The 23682-nt window shown below is 39.9% G+C and overlaps 1 protein-coding gene across 1 annotated transcript in view; it reads right to left on the reverse strand.

Moving 5' to 3' along the window:
* UGGT2 (UDP-glucose glycoprotein glucosyltransferase 2) overlaps window positions 1–23682 on the reverse strand; it is a 399382-nt gene that overhangs the window by 116127 nt on the left and 259573 nt on the right. Inside the window, exons 24-28 of the mRNA XM_073664152.1 lie at window positions 17028–17126; window positions 14015–14117; window positions 12426–12505; window positions 11116–11305; window positions 9291–9449 (exon numbers count right to left, since the gene is read on the reverse strand). Of these exons, the coding sequence (XP_073520253.1) occupies window positions 9291–9449; window positions 11116–11305; window positions 12426–12505; window positions 14015–14117; window positions 17028–17126 (631 nt within the window). The remainder of the gene's footprint in view (window positions 1–9290; window positions 9450–11115; window positions 11306–12425; window positions 12506–14014; window positions 14118–17027; window positions 17127–23682) is intronic.

A 23682-nucleotide genomic window follows, 5' to 3' on the forward strand; every position in this document is an offset into this window, starting at 1 on the left:
CAACAGTGTTTACCTGCCAAGATCACAGAACTAATGCACTACCAGGATGCAGCAAACCCGCATAAAGATGGAGGCTACACAGGTGCAAAATACTGATGAGACAACCACGCACAACCTACCATTTCATGGAGGGGGTGACTGCTTAGTATTAAAATTGATCACAAAAGGCTTGTATATGGCTTGAATCTTGGGGAAATTTTAATTCCTCGTACTGTGGTTTTGCTTTTAGTTTACTGCAGGGACTCGCAAGTATGAGGACCCTTGACGCGGGTTGCGAGCTTGCGTACTTTGGCCAAAATATCGACCAATACCTCATATATTCTATATATGTATTTTTGCACTTTTTTATTCCAGGGTGCAGCCAGGCCCATCAGTGCTGGCATTGTAAACTAGGGTGTCTATCCTCATGGGGTGTACGTAGATAGTACTGGACAGCCCGTCTAAACGAATAGTATGGGCGTAACTAAAAGGCTGTAAGCCAGATGCTGTGCACTACTCATGTGTGAATAGCGCCCTATGTAAGCCTTGTGTGCGTAATTTTAATACTAAGCAATCACCCCCTCCATGAAATGGTAGGTAGTGAGTGATTGCCTCATCAGTATTTTTGCACCTGTGTTGCCGCCATCTTTAATATCTGTAATATATGGGTTTGCTGCATCCTGGTAGTGCATTAGTTCTGAGACCTGGGCAGGTGAACACTGTTGCCCCTTTTTCCTGTGTTTTTCCTGAATCTTGGGGGAATTTTAATTCCTCTTATTGTGGCTTTGCTTTTATTTCAGTCTCATTAAGGCAAAACTATGCATTTCCATTTTTTTCATTGTTCTAGTGGGGAAAAACCCCCCCGCAAATCTTAAAAAAAAAGAAAAAAATTTGCATCACCTTTTTCTGAGACCCATAACTTTTTCAGTTTTCCATCAACTGAGCAGCGAGACAACTTGTTTGTTTGCATCTTGAGCTAATGGTTTTATTTATATCACTTTGGGGTGCATATAACCAGAAAAATGTAAACGTTGTCGTTCCGTGTTTTTTTTTTTTGTTTAATGTAAGTTTAAATAATTTTAGATTTTGATAGATCAGACTTTTTTTGGACACGCCAGTTACCTTTGCACACATTTAATCTGTTCTGCTGCTATATGCAGCACATATACACACACACGCACGCACAGCAATTCAAGGGTATTGCAGTATATAGTGAAATTGCAGTTGTTGTGAGGAACTCAGCCTATCACAGGAAGACCTTTGTTACCATGTTAACCTATCAGTGTAATGTGTGCACCGACAATGTGCTGTAAGAGATTGATAGCATTTAAATGGTTGAGCCGCAGTGATTGATGCTTGCGCCAGTCGCTGTAGTTACAAGCATCAGCCGCGTATGAAGCGGTCATAGTTCCAGAGCCGCCTTCATACTTTGCTTAACGTCCTATGACAAAAATGTATGTCATAGGTTGTTATACAGGTAGCAGGACATTGATGAGGAAATAAAGTGAATTACCTGTGGCAATTATTTAAAGGGAACCTGATAGCTCATTCATTCTGCCTGAACCATGGGCTGCATGAATGACAGATTGGCTGAGTTATTGCAGTTATTCAGTTTTACCCTGAAACGTTGTAATGTTCCAGAGAAGACATGAAATTACAAGCTGTCTGGGAATGATGTGACTAGTCCAAGTGGCTGGACTTTGGTAACTTCTCCCGTCCTGATCTCACTGAACAACATGTCTGTTCCTATATAAGTGTACAGATCTCCATCTAGTTCTGTCAGTCTAGGGCAGCAGGGTGGGGAGACACCAGCTTTTAAAGTATGTTTTACCTAAAACGCGGCAAGATTTCAGTTTAAAACATTCCCGACTGCAAAAAAAAAATTGAACCGGTGTCCAAATCATGCTGCCTAAATCATATTGGCTGTGGTTCAGGCAGCATGAATCAACAATCCAGTTCCCTTTAATCTTTATCTCCAAAAGGCAAACTGCTGCTAAACTTCCTATTGAGATGAAAGTATTCTTACCCAGCTCTGGTGCCATAAATAGAACGTACAGAAATGGGTAATTCAAACAGATCTTTATTCTGGGATTTGAACTCTTTTCCGTGCTTTCATGTGTAATACTGTATCAGAACATCTTCCTGTGAAATCCTAGCAGCGAATTGCTTATTGCACTTATCTATATTATATTGTCCTGAAACACAGCAGCCGAGATCATTGTAACAGATTCATTATCCACCATTAGACTACGGCGCCGTTTGCTCTGCATCTCTGAAGTACAGTGGTTTCCTTTAATGTTTATTTTACATTTGACTAAAGTGCAATGCAGCAAGCCATCCGCAGAAATAAAAACAGAGTATGTACTTATCTAATGTATGAGAATCGGAAGAGATCCAAAACCCATCATGACGGTGCAGCTGCAATCTATCATACAGTGAAAACAGAGCAACAGCCCTGAGGTCAGGTCTGCCATTATTGCTGCTCTGCTGAGTAAGCGGTTACAGCGGTGTTCTCCAGGAATAGGAGCATAGTAAATCTGGTGTAAAACTAGGGCAATCCTCGACCCCTACAAAAACAGATGACTCCATGCTGTATAATAGAATAGCCATATCTGGCATGTTTCCTAGACTGCCAAAAGCAAACCTTTCTTACTCCAGACAAATAAAACCTCTCAATTAAAGCACCAGTGCAGTTTTTTTTTATTTTACCACTGGAGTGGGGCCACTAATGTAATGTAAGTACCCTGCCTTTACTAATGTACTTACCAACCCCCATCTTCTGCTTTTCCCAGTGTCGCTCCAGTCCTGTATCGCTACCTTATGACCGCAGCTCCTGACTGACAGAAGTCAGAGGTAATGGTCACAAGTTCTCAATGTAAGTCTATGAGATCCTCATTCCGGCTCTCATATACTTACACTGAGTAGTGACCTCCGGATCGGCCAGCAAACCCTGGAGCAATCCAGCAGGTCACAATCTGCAGAAGATGACCGAAGTGGCGTCAAGAACAGGAGAAGACGATGGCTGGTAAGTATACTAATAGGAGCAGAGAACCTACATTAGTAATACCACACCGGCAATGAAATATAAAAACAAACACTGGAGTGGGGATTGAAATAGTTTCAACATAGATAAATTACTTTGCCATTTTATTTTTCTTTTATATGTTCATTTTAAAAAGAACCTGACCGCTGATTCATGCTGCCGAACCACAGGCAGCTTGAATCAGTCAGTGGATCCGGAATTGCAGGCATATATCATTTACTCTGGAAACATATTTTTGAACGCCGGCCAGGGATGAAATGATTGGGATGACTAGTCCAAAAGACAGGACCACAGAAACTTTTCCTTGCTCTGTAACCCTAGACTAACAGGTGTCTCCTTATACACTCATAGGCAGCCTTTTAAAATGTTTTCTCTGAAATGCCGCAGCGTTTCTGAGTAGAACATGCATCACTTTAATAATGCAGCAAGTGTATGATTCATGCTGCCTGTGGTTCAGTGAATTAGCTATCAGGTTCTCTTTAAAAAACGAGATCTACGAACCTTTAACCAAGATAACCGGCTACTTAGAGATTTACTACTCAAAAGTAGTCCTAGGGCAGGACAAGTTCAGGATTACTTTAGTCTTTTCTTCCAAATGTGATTTTTTCCTTCATTCATATGGATAATGCAGAAAGTAGTCACAGCATAAAGAGTAGCTCACATTGTGAATATATTCTAAAGTACAGGTCTAATAACCTCAATAAAGTTATAGAAATAGCAAAAGAATAATGAAGAGAACAGTTAGGTCATTATATAGAGATAATTAAAGCTGTTAAAAGTCACAAAATACTCCACTGAATTAACCCCTTCACGCCGCAGCCCTTTTCCGTGTTTGCGTTTTCGCTTTTTGCTCCCCTTGTTCCCAGAGCCATAGCTTTTTTATTTTTCGGTCAATATAGACGTGTGAGGGCTTGTTTTTTGTGGGATGAGTTGTACTTTTGAACACCACTATTGGTTTTACCATATCGTGTACTGGAAAACGGAAAAAAAAATTCAAGTGCGGTGAAATTGAAAAAAAAGTGCAATACCACAGTTTTTTTTTTTTTTTTTTTTTTTACTACATTCACTGAATGCTAAAACTGACCTACCATTATTATTCTCCAGGTCATTATGAGTTCGTAGACACCAAACATGTATAGGTTCTTTTTTTGAGTGGTGAAAAAAAATCCAAAATATGTAAAAAACAAAACAAAACATAAAATAAAAAAATGGCGCCATTTTCCGAGACCCGTAGCGTCTCTATTTTTTGGAATTTGCGCGCCAAGCTGACATTTTTATTGATATCATTTTGGTGTAGATACGATCTTTTGATCGCCCGTTATTGCAATGTTGCGGTGACCAAAAAAACTTAATTCTGGCGTTTAGAATTTTTTTTTTCGTTAGGCCGTTTACGGATCGGAATAATTCTATTTTTATATTGGTGGATCAGGCGATTCTGAACACAGAGATACCAAATATGTGTATATTTGATTTTCTTTTATTATTTTATTTTGAATGGGATGAAAGGGGGGTGATTTAAACTATTATATTTTTTTAAAAACATTTTTTTCTACTTTTTACTTGCTTCAATATTCTCCATAGGAGACTTGAAGCTGCAAGTGTCTGATCGCCTGTGGTACACATATCAGGGCTTCAGCCCTGCTAATGTGTAACAAAAGTGCTCATCTTCTATGAATGCCGACCACTGGGTGGCGCTCATAGCAGATCAGCTATGACAACCACAGGGGTCTCATCCAGACCCCGGGTAGTCATGCCAACCCATCGGTGACCTGCGATCACATGACGGGGTCACCGATGGGCGGGGCTAATGACGCGCTTCCCAGAAGCGCGAGTTATATGCTGCTGTCAGAGTTTGACAGCGACATTTAACTGGTTAACAGCCGCAGGTGGATTGCAATTCCACCCACGACTGTTGCGGGCACATGTCAGCTGTATAGATCAGCTGACATGTGCCCGGAAAAGTGCGGGCTCAGCGCCGGAGCCTGCGCTACAGGGGGGACACGGCATGCATGGTACATGTACAGCGCATGTCGTGAAGGGGTTAATTATCCTTGTAACAGTACAGACATTTAACTACTAGTAATGAGCGACCATGCTCATTTAACCCTTTAAACTAGCATGATCAAGGTACTCACCGAGTAGTTTTGGCGTGCTCGGCATTTCAGCTGTTAGACAGCTGTGACACATGCAGGGATAGCCTGTCAGGGTTAAAACGAGCACACTTGCTCATCATTAGTAACTAAATAATGTACACAGTGATTTCACAACACAAAAACACACAGTGACATCACAACACAAAAACACGCACACAGTGATTCACAACAGAAAAACACACACAGCTGAGGTAACACACATGCTGATAACTTGGTACATGAATTAAAATATCATGAGCAAATTAAAGCACAGGACGAAAACAAAAATAATGGTGTCACATCACTGAGATAAAGAACAGAGTGGTGACAGGGTAATATATGACATTGTAACATGCAACATTTAGAATAGAGGTTTTTCAACTTGTTACCCCAATTGCATCATCCATAGCTATCCCTAACAATCTTACAGTACCACTAAGCAAACATTAGACCATTTTATTGTTCCCCAATAGTCTATTTTATTGCTAGTATTGCCTATGTCACAGTCCAATTTCTGAAACTAACTTTCTATATTACACAGGTTCTTTCTAGAATTTTATAGAATTCTCTATCCTGTTACCTCCAGAGAAACATCATTATCTAAAAGGAAACTGCATTTTTACTTTCCAATATACAGTTGAAAACTCTATCCCTTTAAGAAACAATGCATGGAATGCAGCTCTCCACTGCCTCACTATTTTGACAGCTGTGTGAGACTTTCTGCTTCTGAGCTAGGAAATAACACTGTGTTAGGGAAAGCCGGTGAGTGCAGCATGCAAACACGGGAAATTGGTGTGGTTTATCATATAATACGCAATGTAAGATGGATTCCTGTGTATAGTGGAGGATCAGGGAGAGGAGGAGGCTATAAAAAGCAGCAACAGAGGTAAATACCTGTCTTAGCATTCTCGTTATTGTGACTGCTATTGGCTGTGAATATATGTGATGAGACTCAAATTAAGTCTTCATAGGCAGCAATTTCTTTTTGTCGTAAATTAACCCTTTACAATCAGATTCAAATATGCTCCCCACTTTTCCCTGGGCTGTATAATGCACAGGAGCACCCCATGACACTACAAGGCAGATAAATAGCAAAATTCTGTATAAAATAAAATTTTGACTCGTGGGAGGTGTGGAAAATTTCCACTTGGGATGCATTACAAAATTAATTTTGCTATGTTTGCACTTTGCTATTGGATACTGTAAAAGATAAATAGTTAAATTAATTAGCTCACAGTATTCTATGGACCAGTAACTTAACTTAAAATGAAAAATAAGGCAAATGAATCTGTTCATCCTAAATCCTGACCAAATCTTCACAGCTCCATTACAAAGTGCAAAGCTAAATTTACCATTAATATGATCCATAGCATCACATTTTCACTTCCTCAGTCAAAGTTAGTAACTCCCAGAGAAGACATCTCCCCAATTTTTTACTTGATACTTCTTAAATGAAATATACACTGTTCAAAAAAATAAAGGGAACACTTAAACAACACAATGTAACTCCAAGTCAATCACACTTCTGTGAAATCTACCTGTCCAGCTATGAGGCAACGCTGATTGTGGATCAATTTCTCCTGCTGTTGTGTAAATGGAACAGACAACCGGTAGAAATGATAGGCAATTAGCAAGACACCCCCTATAAAGGAGTGGTTCTGCAGGTGGTGACCACAGACAATTTCTCTGTTCTCATTCTTTTTGGCTGTTGTTTTAGTCACTTTTGCATTTCGCCATTGCTCTCACTAGAGGTACAGCAGCATGACGTGATATCTACAACCCACAGACGTTGCTCAGGTAGTACAGCTCATCCAGGATGGCACATCAGTGCGAGCTGTGGCATGAAGGGTAGCTCTGTCTGTCAGCACAGTGTCCAGAGCATGGAGCAGATAGCAGGAGACAGGCCAGTACACCAGTATACGTGGAGGAGGCTGTAGAAGGGCAAAAACCCAGCATCAGGACCGCTACATCCGCCTTTGTGCAAGGAAGAACAGGAGGAGCACTGCCGGAGCCCTGTAAAATGACCTCCCGCAGGCCACTAACATCCATGTGTCTGCTTAAACTGTCAGAAACACACACTATGAGGGTGGTATGAGGGTCCGAAGTCCACAAGAGGGTGTTGTGCTTACAGCCCAACACCATGCAGGGCAATTGCCAGAGAACACCAAGATTGGCAGGTTCCACATTGGCACGCCCTGTGCTCTTTACGGATAAGAGCAGGTTCACACTGAGCACATGTGACAGACGTGACAGAGTCTGGAGACGCAGTGGAGAACGTTCTGCTGCCTGCACCATCCTCCAGCATGACCAGCATGACCGGTTTGGCAGTGGGTCGGTAATGGTGTGGGGAGGCATTTCTTTGGAGTGCCGCACAGCTCTCCATGTGCTAGCCACGGGTACCCCGACTGCCATTAGGGACTGGGATGAGATCCTCAGATCCATAGTGAAACCATATGCAGGTACATTGGGGCCCTGGGTTCCTTCTGATGCATGGCAATGCTAGGTCTCATGTGACTGAAGTACGTCAGCAGTTCCTGCATGATGAAGGTATTGATGCTTTGGACTGGCCTGCCCATTCCTGAGACCTGAATCCAATTGAGAACATCTGGGACATCATGTCTCGCTCCATCCACCAACGTCACGTTGCACCACAGACTATCTAGGAGTTGACTGATGCTTTAATCCAGGTCTGGGAGAAGATCCCTCAGGAGAACATCCGCAGTCTCATCAGGAGCATGCCCAGGCATTATAGGGAGGTCATACAGGCACGTGGAGGCCACACATAACACTGAGCCTCATTTTCTTGTCTTGAGCCATTTCCACTGAAGTTGGATCAGCCTGCAATTTGATTTTCCACTTTGATTTTGAGTATCATTCCAAATCCAGACCTCCATGGGATATTCTTTTGATTTAAATTGATCATTTTTATGTTTTATTGTTCTCAACGCATTCCATTATGTAATGAATAAAGATTTGCAACTGGAATATTTCATTTAGTGATATCTATGATGTGGTATTTTAGTGTTCCCTTTTTTTCTTTTGAGCAACATATATAAAATTGTACATATTTGATATTGCCGCCTGCATAATATCTGGCATAATGTAGAAATATTTGTCTCATACGGTGACAGCAAAAACGGGAAAAAAAATAAAAATAAAAAACAAGAATTGGTGCTAGTCAGTCATAACATTAACCCCCCAAAAAATGCAATAAAAAATAAAAATGTAAAAAAGAGGATCATATGTACCCCAAAGTGGTATCAATATAAACATCAGTTTGAAGTGCAAATACAGGTCCCATGAATGCCAAAATAAAAAAGTTACAGATTTTTGTTCTTCAAAAGTTTTGAATTTTTCAACCACTTAAATATAAAAAAATGGAAAAAGGTCCTTGTACGACTATGTTAAGGAAAAATAAAATAAAAAAATGTATTTCTATTAGAATGAGGAGAAGAAAAAAAATGAAACTGCATAAGTTAAAAATCACCCAGTCCTTATATGGAATCTGTCAGCAGTTTTTGCTATGTAATCTGACAGCAGCACAAGGTTGGGAGAGACCCCCTGATTCCAGCGATGTATCACTTAGTATACTGAGTGCAGCAGTTATGATAGAGTCACAGTTTTGACTGCTGCAGTTCTAGCAGAGCTTAGTTGTTGATCTGTGTATTAACTGGTCCACACCACAGCTTTCTGTGTACATTGTGTAGTGACAGAGAGCTGCTAATCAGTGTTGCACTTGCCAAGTTGTCATGTGATAATAATCTCCTGCTGATAAAACACTGGGTGTAATCAAACAGCAAGGGTCTCTGCTCCTACATTATGCTGCTCTCAGATTGTATATAAAAAACCTGCCGACATATTCTCTTTAAGGGATTAAATAAGATGATCATAACAACGTAAAGGGGTTGTCCAGGTTAGAGAGCAAAGTCTACAGTCACTTGAAATGACAATCATGACACAGCAATGTACAAATTAATGAACATGTTCAACCACTGCTTCATTCAAACCGGGACTCCAAATCCTCACTCTGGGGAACAGAAGAGGTCCTAACAGAAGGACTCTCCAGGATCTGCAACTTATCCATCAGCTTTTAGAATTTAAGCCAATCACGGGCAGAATTCACATTATTCACTCACCAGGTTAGCCATGACTATAGTGTCTACCATGACTGGATGATTCTTCATGCCCAGGGTGAACTGGAGACCTCTAGGTGGTTGTCCTGTTGTCACATCAAAACAGTGCCCCTCCAGTAACAAGAACTCCAATTCATAGTTCGCTGTAACGATTCCTTCTACCTGGAAAACAAGTGTTCAGTCATGTGGCCTACGAGCCCGTTACAAAAAACTTCTCAGGGATTTATTTGTGCAAAATACGGATGAGGTTCTGTAATAATTAATTGGGTCCCTGTCTCTTTCTGGCCTGGGAAGATGTGTTACTGCCATGTTATCTGCTAGGGAAGGCAGCACTACTTTTTCTTTGCACAAGTTTTAGTCCTATGTAGAAAATGAGTACAAGATTCGACATATATTTTGAATGCAGATAATCTGTAAATGCCAAATTTGAGACTTCGCTTTCAGTAGACATTGTTAGTAACAAACTACGATGCATAGGCAGAAAATGACAAGGGGACAAGTAAAATGTACATTCCAGCAAAAATGCATAAAGGAGAAATAAAAGACAATGACCAAGTATAACAATTTGGAAAGTTAAAAAGTCAGGTGAAGAGGTGCAAGGTGACTTTTTATGACCAATGATGTAAAGGTCTAAGATAAAAAATATCTTTGCTTTAAAAAAAAAGAAAAAAAGTTGACTCTCCACCATGGCACTAAAAAGTGACTCTACGTTTGTCATGCATACCCTACGTGGTGCCTTACGTCTGCCTTCACTGCAGAGACTGGTGTTTCCAGTATATCTGCACCCTTCTGGCTGCTAAAGTCCATAGGATGTGTCCACTGCACAGGGAAGGCAGAGGAGGCATGGTGCAGGTTTACCGCTATGCCCCCTGCGCCACAGAAGAGGGCATCTTCGATGAAGATGGACCTGAATGCGGATTTCAGCAGAGGAAGCAAACAGAGGGCACCAAGTATGGTGACTATACATGACAAATGTATAGTGACTTTTTCTTGCCAGGTTGGAGGGACGCTTTAACATTATGGGCAAATCAAACCAAGCAATAAAATTACAGCAATGCTGGATAGAAATGCAGAGGATTATTCAGAGATGTATAACAGCTTCAGAGCCTGTAGTTGTTGAATTGTGAAAGCTGGTATACATGAAGAAGAATAAGTATGCATGAAGTATAGGTAATGAGCCTGCCTGGGTTTTATTTTTATTGAAATTGACTCTGAATTTAAGATTATCCTAAAGCCTTAATATACTGAAAAATGCAATGTTTTTCCTCCTTTTAAAAAGCATTGTTAATGCATTAATGAATAATTATTTGGCTCTGTCATGTGCACAGTAAGTGCTGGCAGAGCATAATTATTTGAGCTGACCACATTTCAGCACCATTACCAGTCAGGCGGTGATATTGATCATCCTTAGGGTTGATACAAGGGACTAACAAGACAGGGCCTTATTCACATGGGCATCATGGATCCAGGGTGGACGTAACTAATCCTTTAAATTAAAGCATTTTAGCTTGTTTCTGCCATCAGGGACCAAGGATGGATGAGATCAGTCCGACACCAAGGAGTTGTTTCTCTGCTGGATCTCCTTTCTTTATTAATATAATCACGGATTAATGTATAGAAACAGTAAGTCATATATCCCTTTTTTTTTACTTTACGATCTTGGAAAAGTCCCATTTACTTAATACATTTATCACTGAAAGTACTGTAAGAATTCATGCAGATTTAGTATCAAATAATAATAAAAAACAACTGGCTGTTACAGTAGAGCCTAATCAGCATTACTACTGTATATCTCCGCCAGGCAGTAAGGTGCACAATGACGACTCACGTCTTGTAGATGGATGTTATCGAGATCACATGAGCTGTGCACCACTTCTACAAGCCAGCTCTCGGGGGTGTTCATGTTCAGAGTTAGCAGAGGCGATTCAGGCATATCCAGGAACTTAGCCGACGGTCCAGGAGAGAGACTGTTGTTACTTAAAAATGTCAATTCTGGTTCGAGCACAAGACGATAGAAGCTGAAAAAATAAAAAATATAAATCCGATGTGTTAATATGTTACAACCAAAAAAATAGATATAAAAAAGTTGATTTGTAACCAGGTAAAATTAAATAAATCACAGAAAATGATCATCAAGAAGCAGGGCTTAAATAAACTAACTATATATGTATATCATTGCGCTGCCCACTCACTACAGTTCCTGGTTTAGCAGTGTAGCCACTAAGTGCGGCACGTCGGAGAGATGAATGAGAGCACACAGGGCTCCTGCAAGGTCAAGGCTGGTGGTGATTCAGTTCAGGCAGCATACGCTCTGGGCAAGGAAGCGCTGCCAATCAACATAAGGGGAGGTGCGCTGTATGTTGATTGAGGGGGCAGCACTTGGCCATGCCATGGCTGCACTCAGCACCCTCATCTGCATAAAGAATAAAGAGGTTTTTTTCCTGAACAACTAAGGAAGTGAAAACTGTACTACTGGAATGATTTTTGCTGTGACTTATAAGACTGTATACGTAGTTTAAATTGAGTTTTAAGTGTGACACAATACTTTTAGCGCTAAATAAAACAGTGTTGCAATATTTTGCTTATAAAAAACATTACTATTTACTACCATCTACAACCACCAATGTATATCAATGAATATTATTCATGCCCCATGTGTCTAACAAGCGAGATGCAGGGCCAAATGTGTTTTTTGAGAAGGTGTGACATCAGGTTTAGAGAAACATGGCCGCCAATAAAAATGTTCACAGGCACACCACACTCAACATTCTCCTAAATACCGAACTGAAAAAAAATGTTAATTTCCTTTCGATTTGAGTATTTTTGTTTACAGAGTCCTTAAACAAAGACTTTCTGTACTGAAAAACCACACAAGACAATCTTGTAAAAACTTGTCAGAAAAAGACAACAGTAGAGGTGAACATACTGATTTGTAAATGTATTTTTACGTGAATTTTGTGTTAATTTAAGATATGCAGAACATCCCCCAGCTAATAAATAATATGCAGGAAACTTTGTGAAAAGGATGTATGATAACAAATAACGTGTTAATCAACTATAAAAGGAAAAAACCGATACGTCTTTTTTTCACAATTCACTTGTCATATAACTAAAAACATTTAGGAATTGGGAAGCTACCTTTTCAAGGGCATTTCAGATAATTTCGCTTTGCAATTCATGAACATGGTCAGTTTCATATTCATTAGACGGCCAAGTACCTGAAAAAGAATTAAAGCATATTAGAACACATGAAGATTGTTCAACCTCAGAGTAAAAGAATAAAGATTATTCATCCAAAGATACATATGCAATGCAATATTTCTAAAAAATGATCCAAGCGAGAGCAGCAACCATAGAAATATCATACAGTATTATGTGCGAAACATAGATTGCTGAAATGACAAACAGAACTTTAAGAAGAACAACTTATTTAAAAATGACGTATCCTTTTCCTATTACATAAAACACTACTTAGCCCTAGCCTAAATGTTTTCTATATACAAGAAACTATCAAAACGATCGACTCTCCAGCATGAGCTGAATCTGAACTTTCGATTTGTGGCATCCCAACATCCCAACACAGCCTTTAGCTTCAGAACACAAGATCTAATGTCTATGATTAAAATAAGCACTGTCTGCAAAATCAAAACAGCGGTTACCGATCAGTAACATTGTTACAGAAGTAACCTTACGCTCTCCTCGCTCAGACTGCTCCTTATGGCCTTTCTCTCTCTCTCCCAGGCTGTTTCTCCCCACATGTCCCTCCACTCAGACTGCTAAGGTTGTAGGCCCTGGACTACTGGCCAGTTTGCCACATCGGCTGATCCTGTGTGTTATTAGTGCTTAGCTTTATAATAGAAGTTTATATATAATTTCAATCTAGTCCATGATGACAATACCTACTGAATAGTTATTTCTATAGGACAGGACGTATCAGCCAATTTAGAGGCAGTGTGACTATCAAACAAAGACATATTTCAAGACAATAAGTCTTACAACATTAAATGATAATATGCTATATATGTTTTAATATTTAAACAATTCTCTTCTAGAATTCTATTATTTGAAACACTCCTCTTGCATGGCACATATTGCACAGGTTTATTGGCCAGTACTGGCTGTATTAACTTATCCTTACTACTAGGATCAGACAAGGAGATCTCGGAACACCAAGAAAATGTTTCCAATAATAGCATTAAAAAAAAAAAATCACAGTACTTGGACAACCCCTTCTTAATCTACATGTTTGGCCCCGATCAAATAAAAAAAGTTTATACTCACTTCCCGTGCCGGCGCCTTTCCAACGGTGTCGGCACTCGTGGTCCCAGGGCTCTCGTGCAGTTGCCCGGCGCCCAATCAGCACTGGCATCACTGTCTCCATCTTCGGACGTTTTGAACATGAAGAGAAAATCCAGGTTTCAGCTGATCTCAGACTTCCTCTCCATGTTCAAAACATCCAAAGGCGGAGACAGTGACATCAGCGCTGAATGAGTGCCGGGCACCACATGTCATATAATCGCCTGAGAGCCGGGGGACCACAAGTGCCAACATCGCTGGAACGGCTCTGGCCCGGGAGGCGAGTATAAGCTTTTTAATTTTATTGGGCTCAAACATTTAGATCAAGCAGAGGTTGTCCTAGTAGAGGCCAACCCCTTTAAGAGCAATAATATCGTATTGTGTACCTTACCCATGTTAATGTTTCAGAATTTTTTCAAATGACAACTTACAATTAATAAATGTGACATCTTTTGAGCTTCTCGAGATAGAGGATCAACCACAGCAATCACATCTATAAAAGGCCCTTCTTCTTGGGGTTCCACTTTGATCAGACTACAAAAAAAAACCATAATGCCAATAACTAAAATTGTAGAAAATGTTGAATAGTAAAATATGAAGCTAAACAAAAACACAGGGATAACTAGATCTACCACAGCATGGGTTACTGCAAATTAAAGAATACATCTACAACATACTGAAATGTATGTCTATATAATATATAGAGCTAAAGGGGTGGTCTTTTTTCAACTATTTTTAGCTCAGTCATGGATAAAATAACAAACTAAGCTCTTAATCACCCTCAATGAGTCTAGTGTTGCCTCCCACTACTGCTCTGCTTTTTGCTGATTGGCTGCAGTGGTGACGTTATGTCGACAGCGCTGCAGTGAATCACTAAGTTCAGCAGCTTGTGTCATCTACATCAGTTGAGCTGCTGAGCTCAGTGATTGGCTGCAGTATCCCTGATGTTACGTCACTGCTTAAGCTGATCAACAAAGAATGGAATAGCAGTGGAAAGGCAGAGGTCAAGTAAAGTTCTGTCTATTATTTTACACATCACTGAGCCTATGGACTAAACAGAGTTCAAGGGGTGAAATCCCTTTAATACTTGTATTTCTTAGGCTATGTTCACATGTCCAGCATTGATCAGATAGAACGGATCCAGTAAGCAAAAAACGGATCCGTTACAAATGAAAGAAAAACAGATGTCTAACTAACAGATCCGTTTTTCATAGACTTCAATGTAAACAAAACGGATGCAGCAGAGAAAGGTTATTTAAAAACAGATTAAAAGTCTGCAAAACTTTTCTGCCAACGGATTGTTGATGGATCTGTTCTAACAGATCACTACTGAACATGTGAACATAGCCTTATGGTAAAAAAAAAACATGCTGAAGCAGTCTTTCTTAGAATTGCTGTATTGTTCATCAGTTATTTTGCTTGAAAATGTGTAAATAAATTGCAAATCGCACAATAGGTGAGTGTATTCGTTACACAGTCCTCCATAATTGGAGAGAGATAGACTCCTCATTATCAGACGTACGGTAACACCCACTTGTCAAGTTATTTCATGAGTAAAGCACCTATTTAATAATAAAGACATGTCAGGAAAGCAACCTCATCCCCGTTAAAAATTTTTTATCTTCTTCACCGTATAGAAGTAAGAAGTAGACATATGAATTTACTTGATATAATATATATACAGTACAGACCAAAAGTTTGGACACACCTTCTCATTTAAAGATTTTTCTGTATTTTCATGACTTTGAAAATTGTACATTCACACTGAAGGCATCAAAACTATGAATTAACACATGTGGAATTATATACTTAACAAAAAAGTGTGAAACAACTGAAAATATGTCTTATATTCTAGGTTCCTCAAAGTAGCCACCTTTTGCTTTGATGACTGCTTTGCACACTCTTGACATTCTCTTGATGAGCTTCAAGAGGTAGTCACCAGAAATGGTTTTCACTTCACAGGTGTGCCCTGTCAGGTTTAATAAGTGGGATTTCTTGCCTTATAAATGGGGCAGGAACCATCAGTTGTGTTGTGCAGAAGTCTGGTGGATACACAGCTGATAGTCCTACTGAATAGACTGTTAGAATTTGCATTATGGCAAAAAAAAAGCATCTAATTAAAGAAAAACGAGTGGCCATCATTACTTTAAGAAATGAAGGTCAGTCCGTCCGAAAAATTGGGAAAACTTGGGAAAACTTTGAAAGTGTCCCCAAGTGCAGTTGCAAAAACCATCAAGCGCTACAAAGAAACTGGCTCACATGAGGACCGCCCCAGGAAAGGAAGACCAAGAGTCACCTCTACTTCTGAGGATAGGTTTATCCGAGTCACCAGCCTCAGAAATCACAGGTTAACAGCAGCTCAGATTAGAGACCAGGTCAATGCCACACAGAGTTCTAGCAGCAGACACATCTCTACAACAACTGTTAAGAGGAGACTTTGTGCAGCAGGCCTTCATGGTAAAATAGCCGCTAGGAAACCACTGCTAAGGACAGGCAACAAGCAGAAAAGACAAGTTTGGGCTAAAGAACACAAGGAATGGACATTAGACCAGTGGAAATCTGTGCTTTGGTCTGATGAGTCCAAATTTGAGATCTTTGGTTCCAACCACCGTGTCTTTGTGCGACACAGAAAAGGTGAACGGATGGACTCTACATGCCTGGTTCCCACCGTGAAGCATGGAGGAGGAGGTGTGATGGTGTGGGGGTGCTTTACTGGTGACACTGTTGGGGATTTATTCAAAACTGAAGGCATACTGAACCAGCATGGCTACCACAGCATCTTGCAGCGGCATACTATTCCATCCGGTTTGCGTTTAGTTGGACCATCATTTATTTTTCAACAGGACAATGATCCCAAACACACCTTCAGGCTGTGTAAGGGCTATTTGAACAAGAAGGAGACTGATGGGGTGCTACGCCAGATGACCTGGCCTCCACAGTCACCAGACCTGAACCCAATCGAGATGGTTTGGGGTGAGCTGGGCCGCAGAGTGAAGGCAAAAGGGCCAACAAGTGCTAAGCATCTCTGGGAACTCCTTCAAGATTGTTGGAAGACCATTTCCGGTGACTACCTCTTGAAGCTCATCAAGAGAATGCCAAGAGTGTGCAAAACAGTCATCAAAGCAAAAGGTGGCTACTTTGAGGAACCTAGAATATAAGACATATTTTCAGTTGTTTCACACTTTTTTGTTAAGTATATAATTCCACATGTGTTAATTCATAGTTTTGATGCCTTCAGTGTGAATGTACAATTTTCATAGTCATGAAAATACAGAAAAATCTTTAAATGAGAAGGTGTGTCCAAACTTTTGGTCTGTACTGTATATTTATATTATTATACACACACACGCTAAAGAATATGCATACAAACACAAAACTTGGTCTAGGCATTTTCTTTCAATACCAAAACTGGTGTCTATAAAGGTAGGTAAAATGAGAATGTACCTGTGTTTCTGTTTCACAAACTTCAGATCGTGTCTGGACTCTCCCTTGGGCATAGATGAGAGAAGAGAATCCACTTTCATAACCAAGTCACTTGAAGTACTTCAAAATATAAGAATGTATTTTTTAATATTAGGAAACAGAAAACAAAAAGGCTGCACAACTATTACGGTTTCAAATTATGTAGGACATTATATAGCTTTAAAGATTCTTAGAGGGAAGCAGTGATAAAAACCAACATTTTTTGGTATAAGGGCCAAATTGCCATACTGAATCCATCCCAAGGGCCGTACTTTTTTTTAAAGTGGTACTTACATGAATACATCACAAGAACCACCATCAGTACATTAATACATCACCAGAAACAAATTTTGAGTATTTGGGAAGGATTTGGAGAGTTTCTGCTAAAAAAAAAAAATCAGTGTGAACACACGCCAAATTAAACAGAGTTTTTTAGAGTAGAAACTTGCCAAATCCTCCTCAATCTCAAATCTCTATGTTTTGACATTTTCAAGTTTTAACATAGCCATGAAACATGTTATGGATTGCTACATATGTACAAGATCAGAACCAGTGCTAGCACATGAGTGCAGCACCAGAACCACCATCAGTACATGAAAGCAGCGCCAAAACCACAGTCAATACATGAACGCAGAGCCAAAACCACCGTCAGAACATAAATGCGGTGCCAGAAATACTATCAATACATGAATGCAGAGAAAGAACCTCCATCAGTACATGAATGCAGCACCACGCTTAGTACAGTGATCAACTGAAATGTCAGGTCAGACCTATATACATTTGTGTTGCATGAACCTACAATTTCAAGTATGTCCTTAACAATGGTAAGGAGATGCTGGGAGTTGTTGTTACCAACCATCATCAGACTGCGGACCATACAAGAAACACAGCACTGCTGAAATGCAGACAGTACCACAAATACATTTACATCCAGGTATCTTATAAGTGATATATTTTCTGAATGGAGTAATTCACATCCCTTTTGTCTCTATGTAGCATAGACGCCATGATGAAATTTCATGCACAGAGCTTCTTTCTCCAGACTTGCCTCTTCTTCGTCTTCAGCTGCACATCCTGACACGGTGCCCTTAAAAATAAAATCATTATACTGCTCCATAAATAAAAATATCTACTATGCTCTGCCCCTGCATAAATAATTTCCCCTCACTGTGCTTCCTGCACAAAATATCCCCCACACACATCTGCTCTTCTCCGAAATATCCCCCCACACTGCCACTTTCCAAAATATCCCACCTACATGGCTCCTCTCTATAATACCACTCACACACTGCTCCTCTCTACAATACCCCTCACACACTGCCCCTCTCCAAAATGCTCCACCACACTGCCGCTCTCCAAAATACTCCCCCCACACCTCTGCCCATCTGTATAATATCCCCCCGACACAGCCCCACTGCCCCTCTATATAATATCTCCCCCACACAGCCACTCTTCATAATGTCCCCCTACATACTGCCCCTTTCATAGTCCACCCCACTGCCCCTTGCTTTACTATGCCCCCTTTCACAATCCACCCTAATTGCCCCATAATGTCCCCCTTAATGTTCCAAGTTGCCCCATAACGTCTCAAATTGCCTCATTATGTCCCCACAATTTCCCAAATTGTCGCATAATGTCCAAAGCTGCCCTATAATGTCATCCGTAATGTTCTAAATTGCCCAATAATGTCCAAAATTGTCCCATAATTTCCCCCATAATGTAGCAATTTGCCACAATATTTGCCCTCGTAGCAACACTACCCTTTCTTCCCCCATCCCCTCATTTAAAATAACATGACACTTAATCTTTGGCTCCTTTATGGAGCACTTACCAGTGCCCAACGTCTCCTCTGCTTGTGCAGCCGGCACCGGCAGCAGTGTGATGACATCAGCAGTGTGATGACATCAGCAGGATGCTGACCTTATCACGTTGCTGCACTTCGGGCAGGGGCGGACTAGCGCTTTCTCTGCCTCTGTCCTGGTGCCGCAGTGTTCAAATGTATTCGCATCTGAAAGAACATGAATATGGGAAGAAGAGGCGTATCCCGGATTGCTCCGCAGGAAGGACAACATTGTTCAGCGGGCTGCATGAGGAGAGTGGGCCGTATGTTGTGCAGGCCTGACATAAAGTCATAGTTAATCTGCAGATAAATACTTTTCCAATCAAAGCTGTTTAATGGCCATAACATCATGATGGCTTACTAATCGCAGCTAGGATGCTGGACATTCGAACACCAGCAAATGAAGTTTGCACTGCTTTGCCTAAGCTGCCACGGAATATCAAAGAGGATGCTAGATCAATATAGTGCAAATCGTTTTGTTCATCTGTACGGCATATTTTTTGAAAAGGTATTTACCTGCAGAGCAGCACTATAGTTTTGGTGGATACCTTTTTTCTCATGAAGGTTTTTCTTTAACCCCTTCCCGACGTGGCCAATTTCCCTCTTTCCTCCTCTTCTTCCCAGAGCCATAACTTTTTTTGCTTTTCTGTTCACATAGACATGAGGATTTGTTTTTTTGCGGGACGACTTGTACTTTTGAATGACACCATTAACTTTACCACACAGTATACTGGAAAACGGGAAACAAAATTGCGGTGAAATTTTGAATAAAATGTAATTCTGACATTGTTTTTTTGAGGATTGTTTTTATGGTGTACATTTTGTGGTAAAAATTACCTTGCAATATGATTCTGTCCATCAGTATGGTTATGGTGATACCAAGAATGTCAATTTTTTTTTTATTATTTTAGTGGTGAATTTTTTTTTTTTTTTTTAGGGAGGGTTTTGTTGCCATTTTTCAAAACCCATAACATTTTCATTTTTCTGTTGTTGGAGCTGTGTGATGGGTTATTTTTTGCGGGGCAAGATTATGTTTTTATTGATACCATTTTGGGATAGATGTCATTTTGATGCCTTTTTACAGCATTTTTTGTGGTATTGCAGATACCAAAAAACCCCCATAATTTTGGCGCTCTTACATTTATTTTCCGTTTACCGATTATGTTAATTATTTTTAGATTTTGATAGATCGCACTTTTCTGAACGTGGCAATACCACGTTTATTTTTTTATGATTTTTTTTAATGGGGAAAAGGGGCACTTTGAACATTTTTTTTTTTTAAAAACATTTTTACTATTTACTGTGGTTGTTAGTCCCCTTAGCGGACTATAACCTGCAATCGTCTGATCGCTTGTGCAGTATTGCTATGTTAAGGGGGAAATCATGGGCTTCTTTGAAGTCCGGCCACAGGCAGGGTTTCAAGGGAGCTCCGGAATGACAAGGACGGAGGTCTTCAACACATCCCCTGCTGTCATAGTAACCCATCAGAAACCTGCAATCGCATCATGGGAGCACTGTTGGGCACATAGAATGATGCGGGAAAAGATAAAGTCCAGCTCCCTCGCAAGCACATTTGAAGATCCGGAGCAGAGGAAGCATCCATCCCTTGGATGTGAATGATTGCAAAGAAAGTAAAATTCAACTCCACGAAAATCCAAAAAAACTCTTCTTTATCGGCGTGAATGGAAACACTCCAGTTGGTAAATTTAAAATGCCATGGTAGTAGATAAAACAACTAGTTTCAGGTGGTGAAACCCTTAATTATGTTGCAACATGATTGATTCACACCAATAAAGAAGAGTTTTTTTTGATTTTCGTGGAGTTGGATTTTTCTTTCTTTACATAGAATGATGTGCCCACCTGCCAGCACGTTAACGCCGCTGTCACTTTGACAGCGGCATTTAACAAGTTAACGTGCCAACTGGCTACTGATCATGTTGTAGCAGTAACGAATGTGTAAATTCTTTTTTTTAATTTATATCTGATTGTCATTTGTTTATGAAGTCATAATTTTACAAATAATTCTTTGTGGTACTGTATGTTCTATGTTGATGTTAGTTCTGTGTTGGAATCACTATTATGCCTAGAGTACTGCAAGGGCATAGAAATGTGGAAGATCCCACCACTGCATAGGCAGCATGCTGGGGACAGACGGCTGTCAGCACTCCTTTATGGAAATGGCTTTGGAGCTCAGAGGTTAGAAGAAAGATTTGCTACTAAAGTACATCTTGGCTTCTCTGACTGAGGCTCCAGAGCAACAACTAGCCATAACTGGCTCTCAAAATGCAGTTAGACATCTTGTAGAGGTCCTATGGTAGCTTTATTCTCGGTTATCAATGTATGTCGGAGTTATAAGACAGAAAACGTTCTTGACATTTACCCCTGATGGAAGCCACATCATTATGGATACTAACAATAGTATTACCAACAACAGAATAATACTAATTTACAGTATTTGATGCAAAGATGACACTTCCAAAAGTGCAAATACCCAGAAAAGTTCTGTACTTGCATTGAACCAGCTGGCCATTTGGGATGACTATAGCTTAGAAACTCGCAGAATTATACATGTAGCTATGACTAAGAGGGACCACAATTCACAATAAGTAAAAGTAAAGCAAAGAATTTGAAAAGTTGTTCATCTTTGATGCTGATTATATTTATACTTTTCACATTTTCTTTCATGAACCATTTGCCACTGGTAGATGATCTGGTAAAATGTAACACATTCTATTTTTCTTCTAATTTCAGACAGCGTCTTTGCTCATTCACCCCCTCTAATTTGCAAAATCCAATCTGCAGCTTTCTTATTACTGATTCCTAACCATTTTAGTTGACATTCTCCACATATAATGACTTTGTTCAAGAAATCATGTCTTGCAAGTGGCTCTAGCATTTTTAGGAACACTAATTGGAACAGTTCGCTGTTGTGTCCGAGACTCCAGGAACTGTTTTTACCTTTTTAATCAGTCCTCTGCTTATTACCCCAATGTAAAGTTGACACTTAAAAATCACAGAAAGAACATCATGTGTAGTTTGAAATTATTAAAGATATAGGCACTTTTAAAACTCCTCAAAATTATGCTCTTTCTGAATATGAAAATATTCCAAGTAGTATTTCTAAATGTAGTAATCCATACATGTGAATTAGTCTAGTGGATGTGCCACAAAGACTACTTTTGTGGGGGGCTGCAAGAAGCTTGGCAAAACTGGACAATGCACAATTGTGTGACAGATTCACTGCAACTACGAATTGCTCAAACCTCTCATGGCAATGCTGACAGAGAGGGAAACCTTTAATCAGCCCCCTCCATGTAATTCAATCAATAGCATAGAAAACTTCTTTGGGGGCTGCATTGTGTATTTGGGAGATGATCTAGTAGTATCCTAGAAAACATTATATTTGACACAACGGTAACCTTTTAAAGGGATACATAAGTAAAGCTTTAAGAGAACCTATCAAACTACACTGTGTAAAGGGAGAGCAAAAAAAATAAAACCTTTCTTAAATAAAAATTATTAGGAAAACTAGAACACTCCAGTCTAATATAATTATGAAAACACTGACCCTTTAAAAAAAAATTGGCAGCAGGATTTTACCCCGTAAACTATTTATACACATATGAATCTCTTGCAAAGACTAGTCCAGCCATACCTTTAGTTATACAGGCATGTAGCTCTTTCAAATTGTTTGGGGAGGTGAAATCCTGCCGAGAGACTCACTTTAAGAAAAAAATGGAATTAAGAGGCTCTCGGTCTCATTTAGATCGCTGTATGAGACTTCCTGCTTTTGAGCTGGGAGACACCATCGCATAGCGTGAGACTGCGAATGTGCAGCATAAAATTACGGAAAATGTGTGTTACTGACTTACTGCCGTCTCTTACTTCATGCTGAATGTTATTTATGAAGAGGGAATGCGAGATGGATTTCTGCTTATTATGGAAAAGCAGGAGGAAGCTAAAAAAGCAACGGAGGTACAGTGTTTAGTGAAAGACTCAAATGAACCCTTTCACAGGTAGGGGAGACTTTTTTTTGAGGTTCATACTGAATACAGGATGCTATGTGGGGGCTCACGCTGTATATAAGAGGCTATGTGGGGGCTCACACTATATAAGAGGCTATGTGGGGGCTCACATTGTATACAAGAGGCTATTTGGGGCAAATGCTTTATTTAGGAGGCTATGTGGAGGCTCATACTGTAAATAGGAGGCTATGTGGGAGCTCATACTGTGTATATAGTAGTCTATGTGGGGGCTTAATGTATAAAGGGGGGGCTGTGCGAGGACTCATACGGTATTACAAGGGGATGTCAGCATACTTATTTCTGCTCAATATTAAGTAATACAATATAAATAATTCATATGTTAATATTAATATTGAGCAGAATTAATTTCAGCCTATTGGTCCGGCCCTCAACAGTCGTGGTCTCTCATGTGGCCACTTGGAAAAATTAACTGCCCACCCCTGGGTTAAAGGGTTGAAAATTTGGAGGGTGCTCAAAATCTTAAATGCAAAGCTTTACAACAGCATAATAGTATGATGATACCACATATTGGGCTAATCATTAAGAATAATAATTTCATTTATATACAGTTAGGTCCAGAAATATTTGGACACTGACACAAATTTGGGGATTTTAGCTGCTTAACGAATCATATTTATATGGTTGCAATTTCTAAATGTTTCACAATATATTTTTGTTCAACCAAGTTAATTGAACCTGAAAGTCTACAATTCAATTGCATCTCAGTTGTTTCATTTTGAATCAAAAATAGTGTCTTGCAGAGCCCAAATCA

Source organism: Phyllobates terribilis, unplaced genomic scaffold (genome assembly GCF_046119375.1).
Source record: "Phyllobates terribilis strain yellow unplaced genomic scaffold, ASM4611937v1 Scaffold_2__4_contigs__length_985480577, whole genome shotgun sequence".
Lineage (NCBI taxonomy): Eukaryota > Metazoa > Chordata > Amphibia > Anura > Dendrobatidae > Phyllobates > Phyllobates terribilis.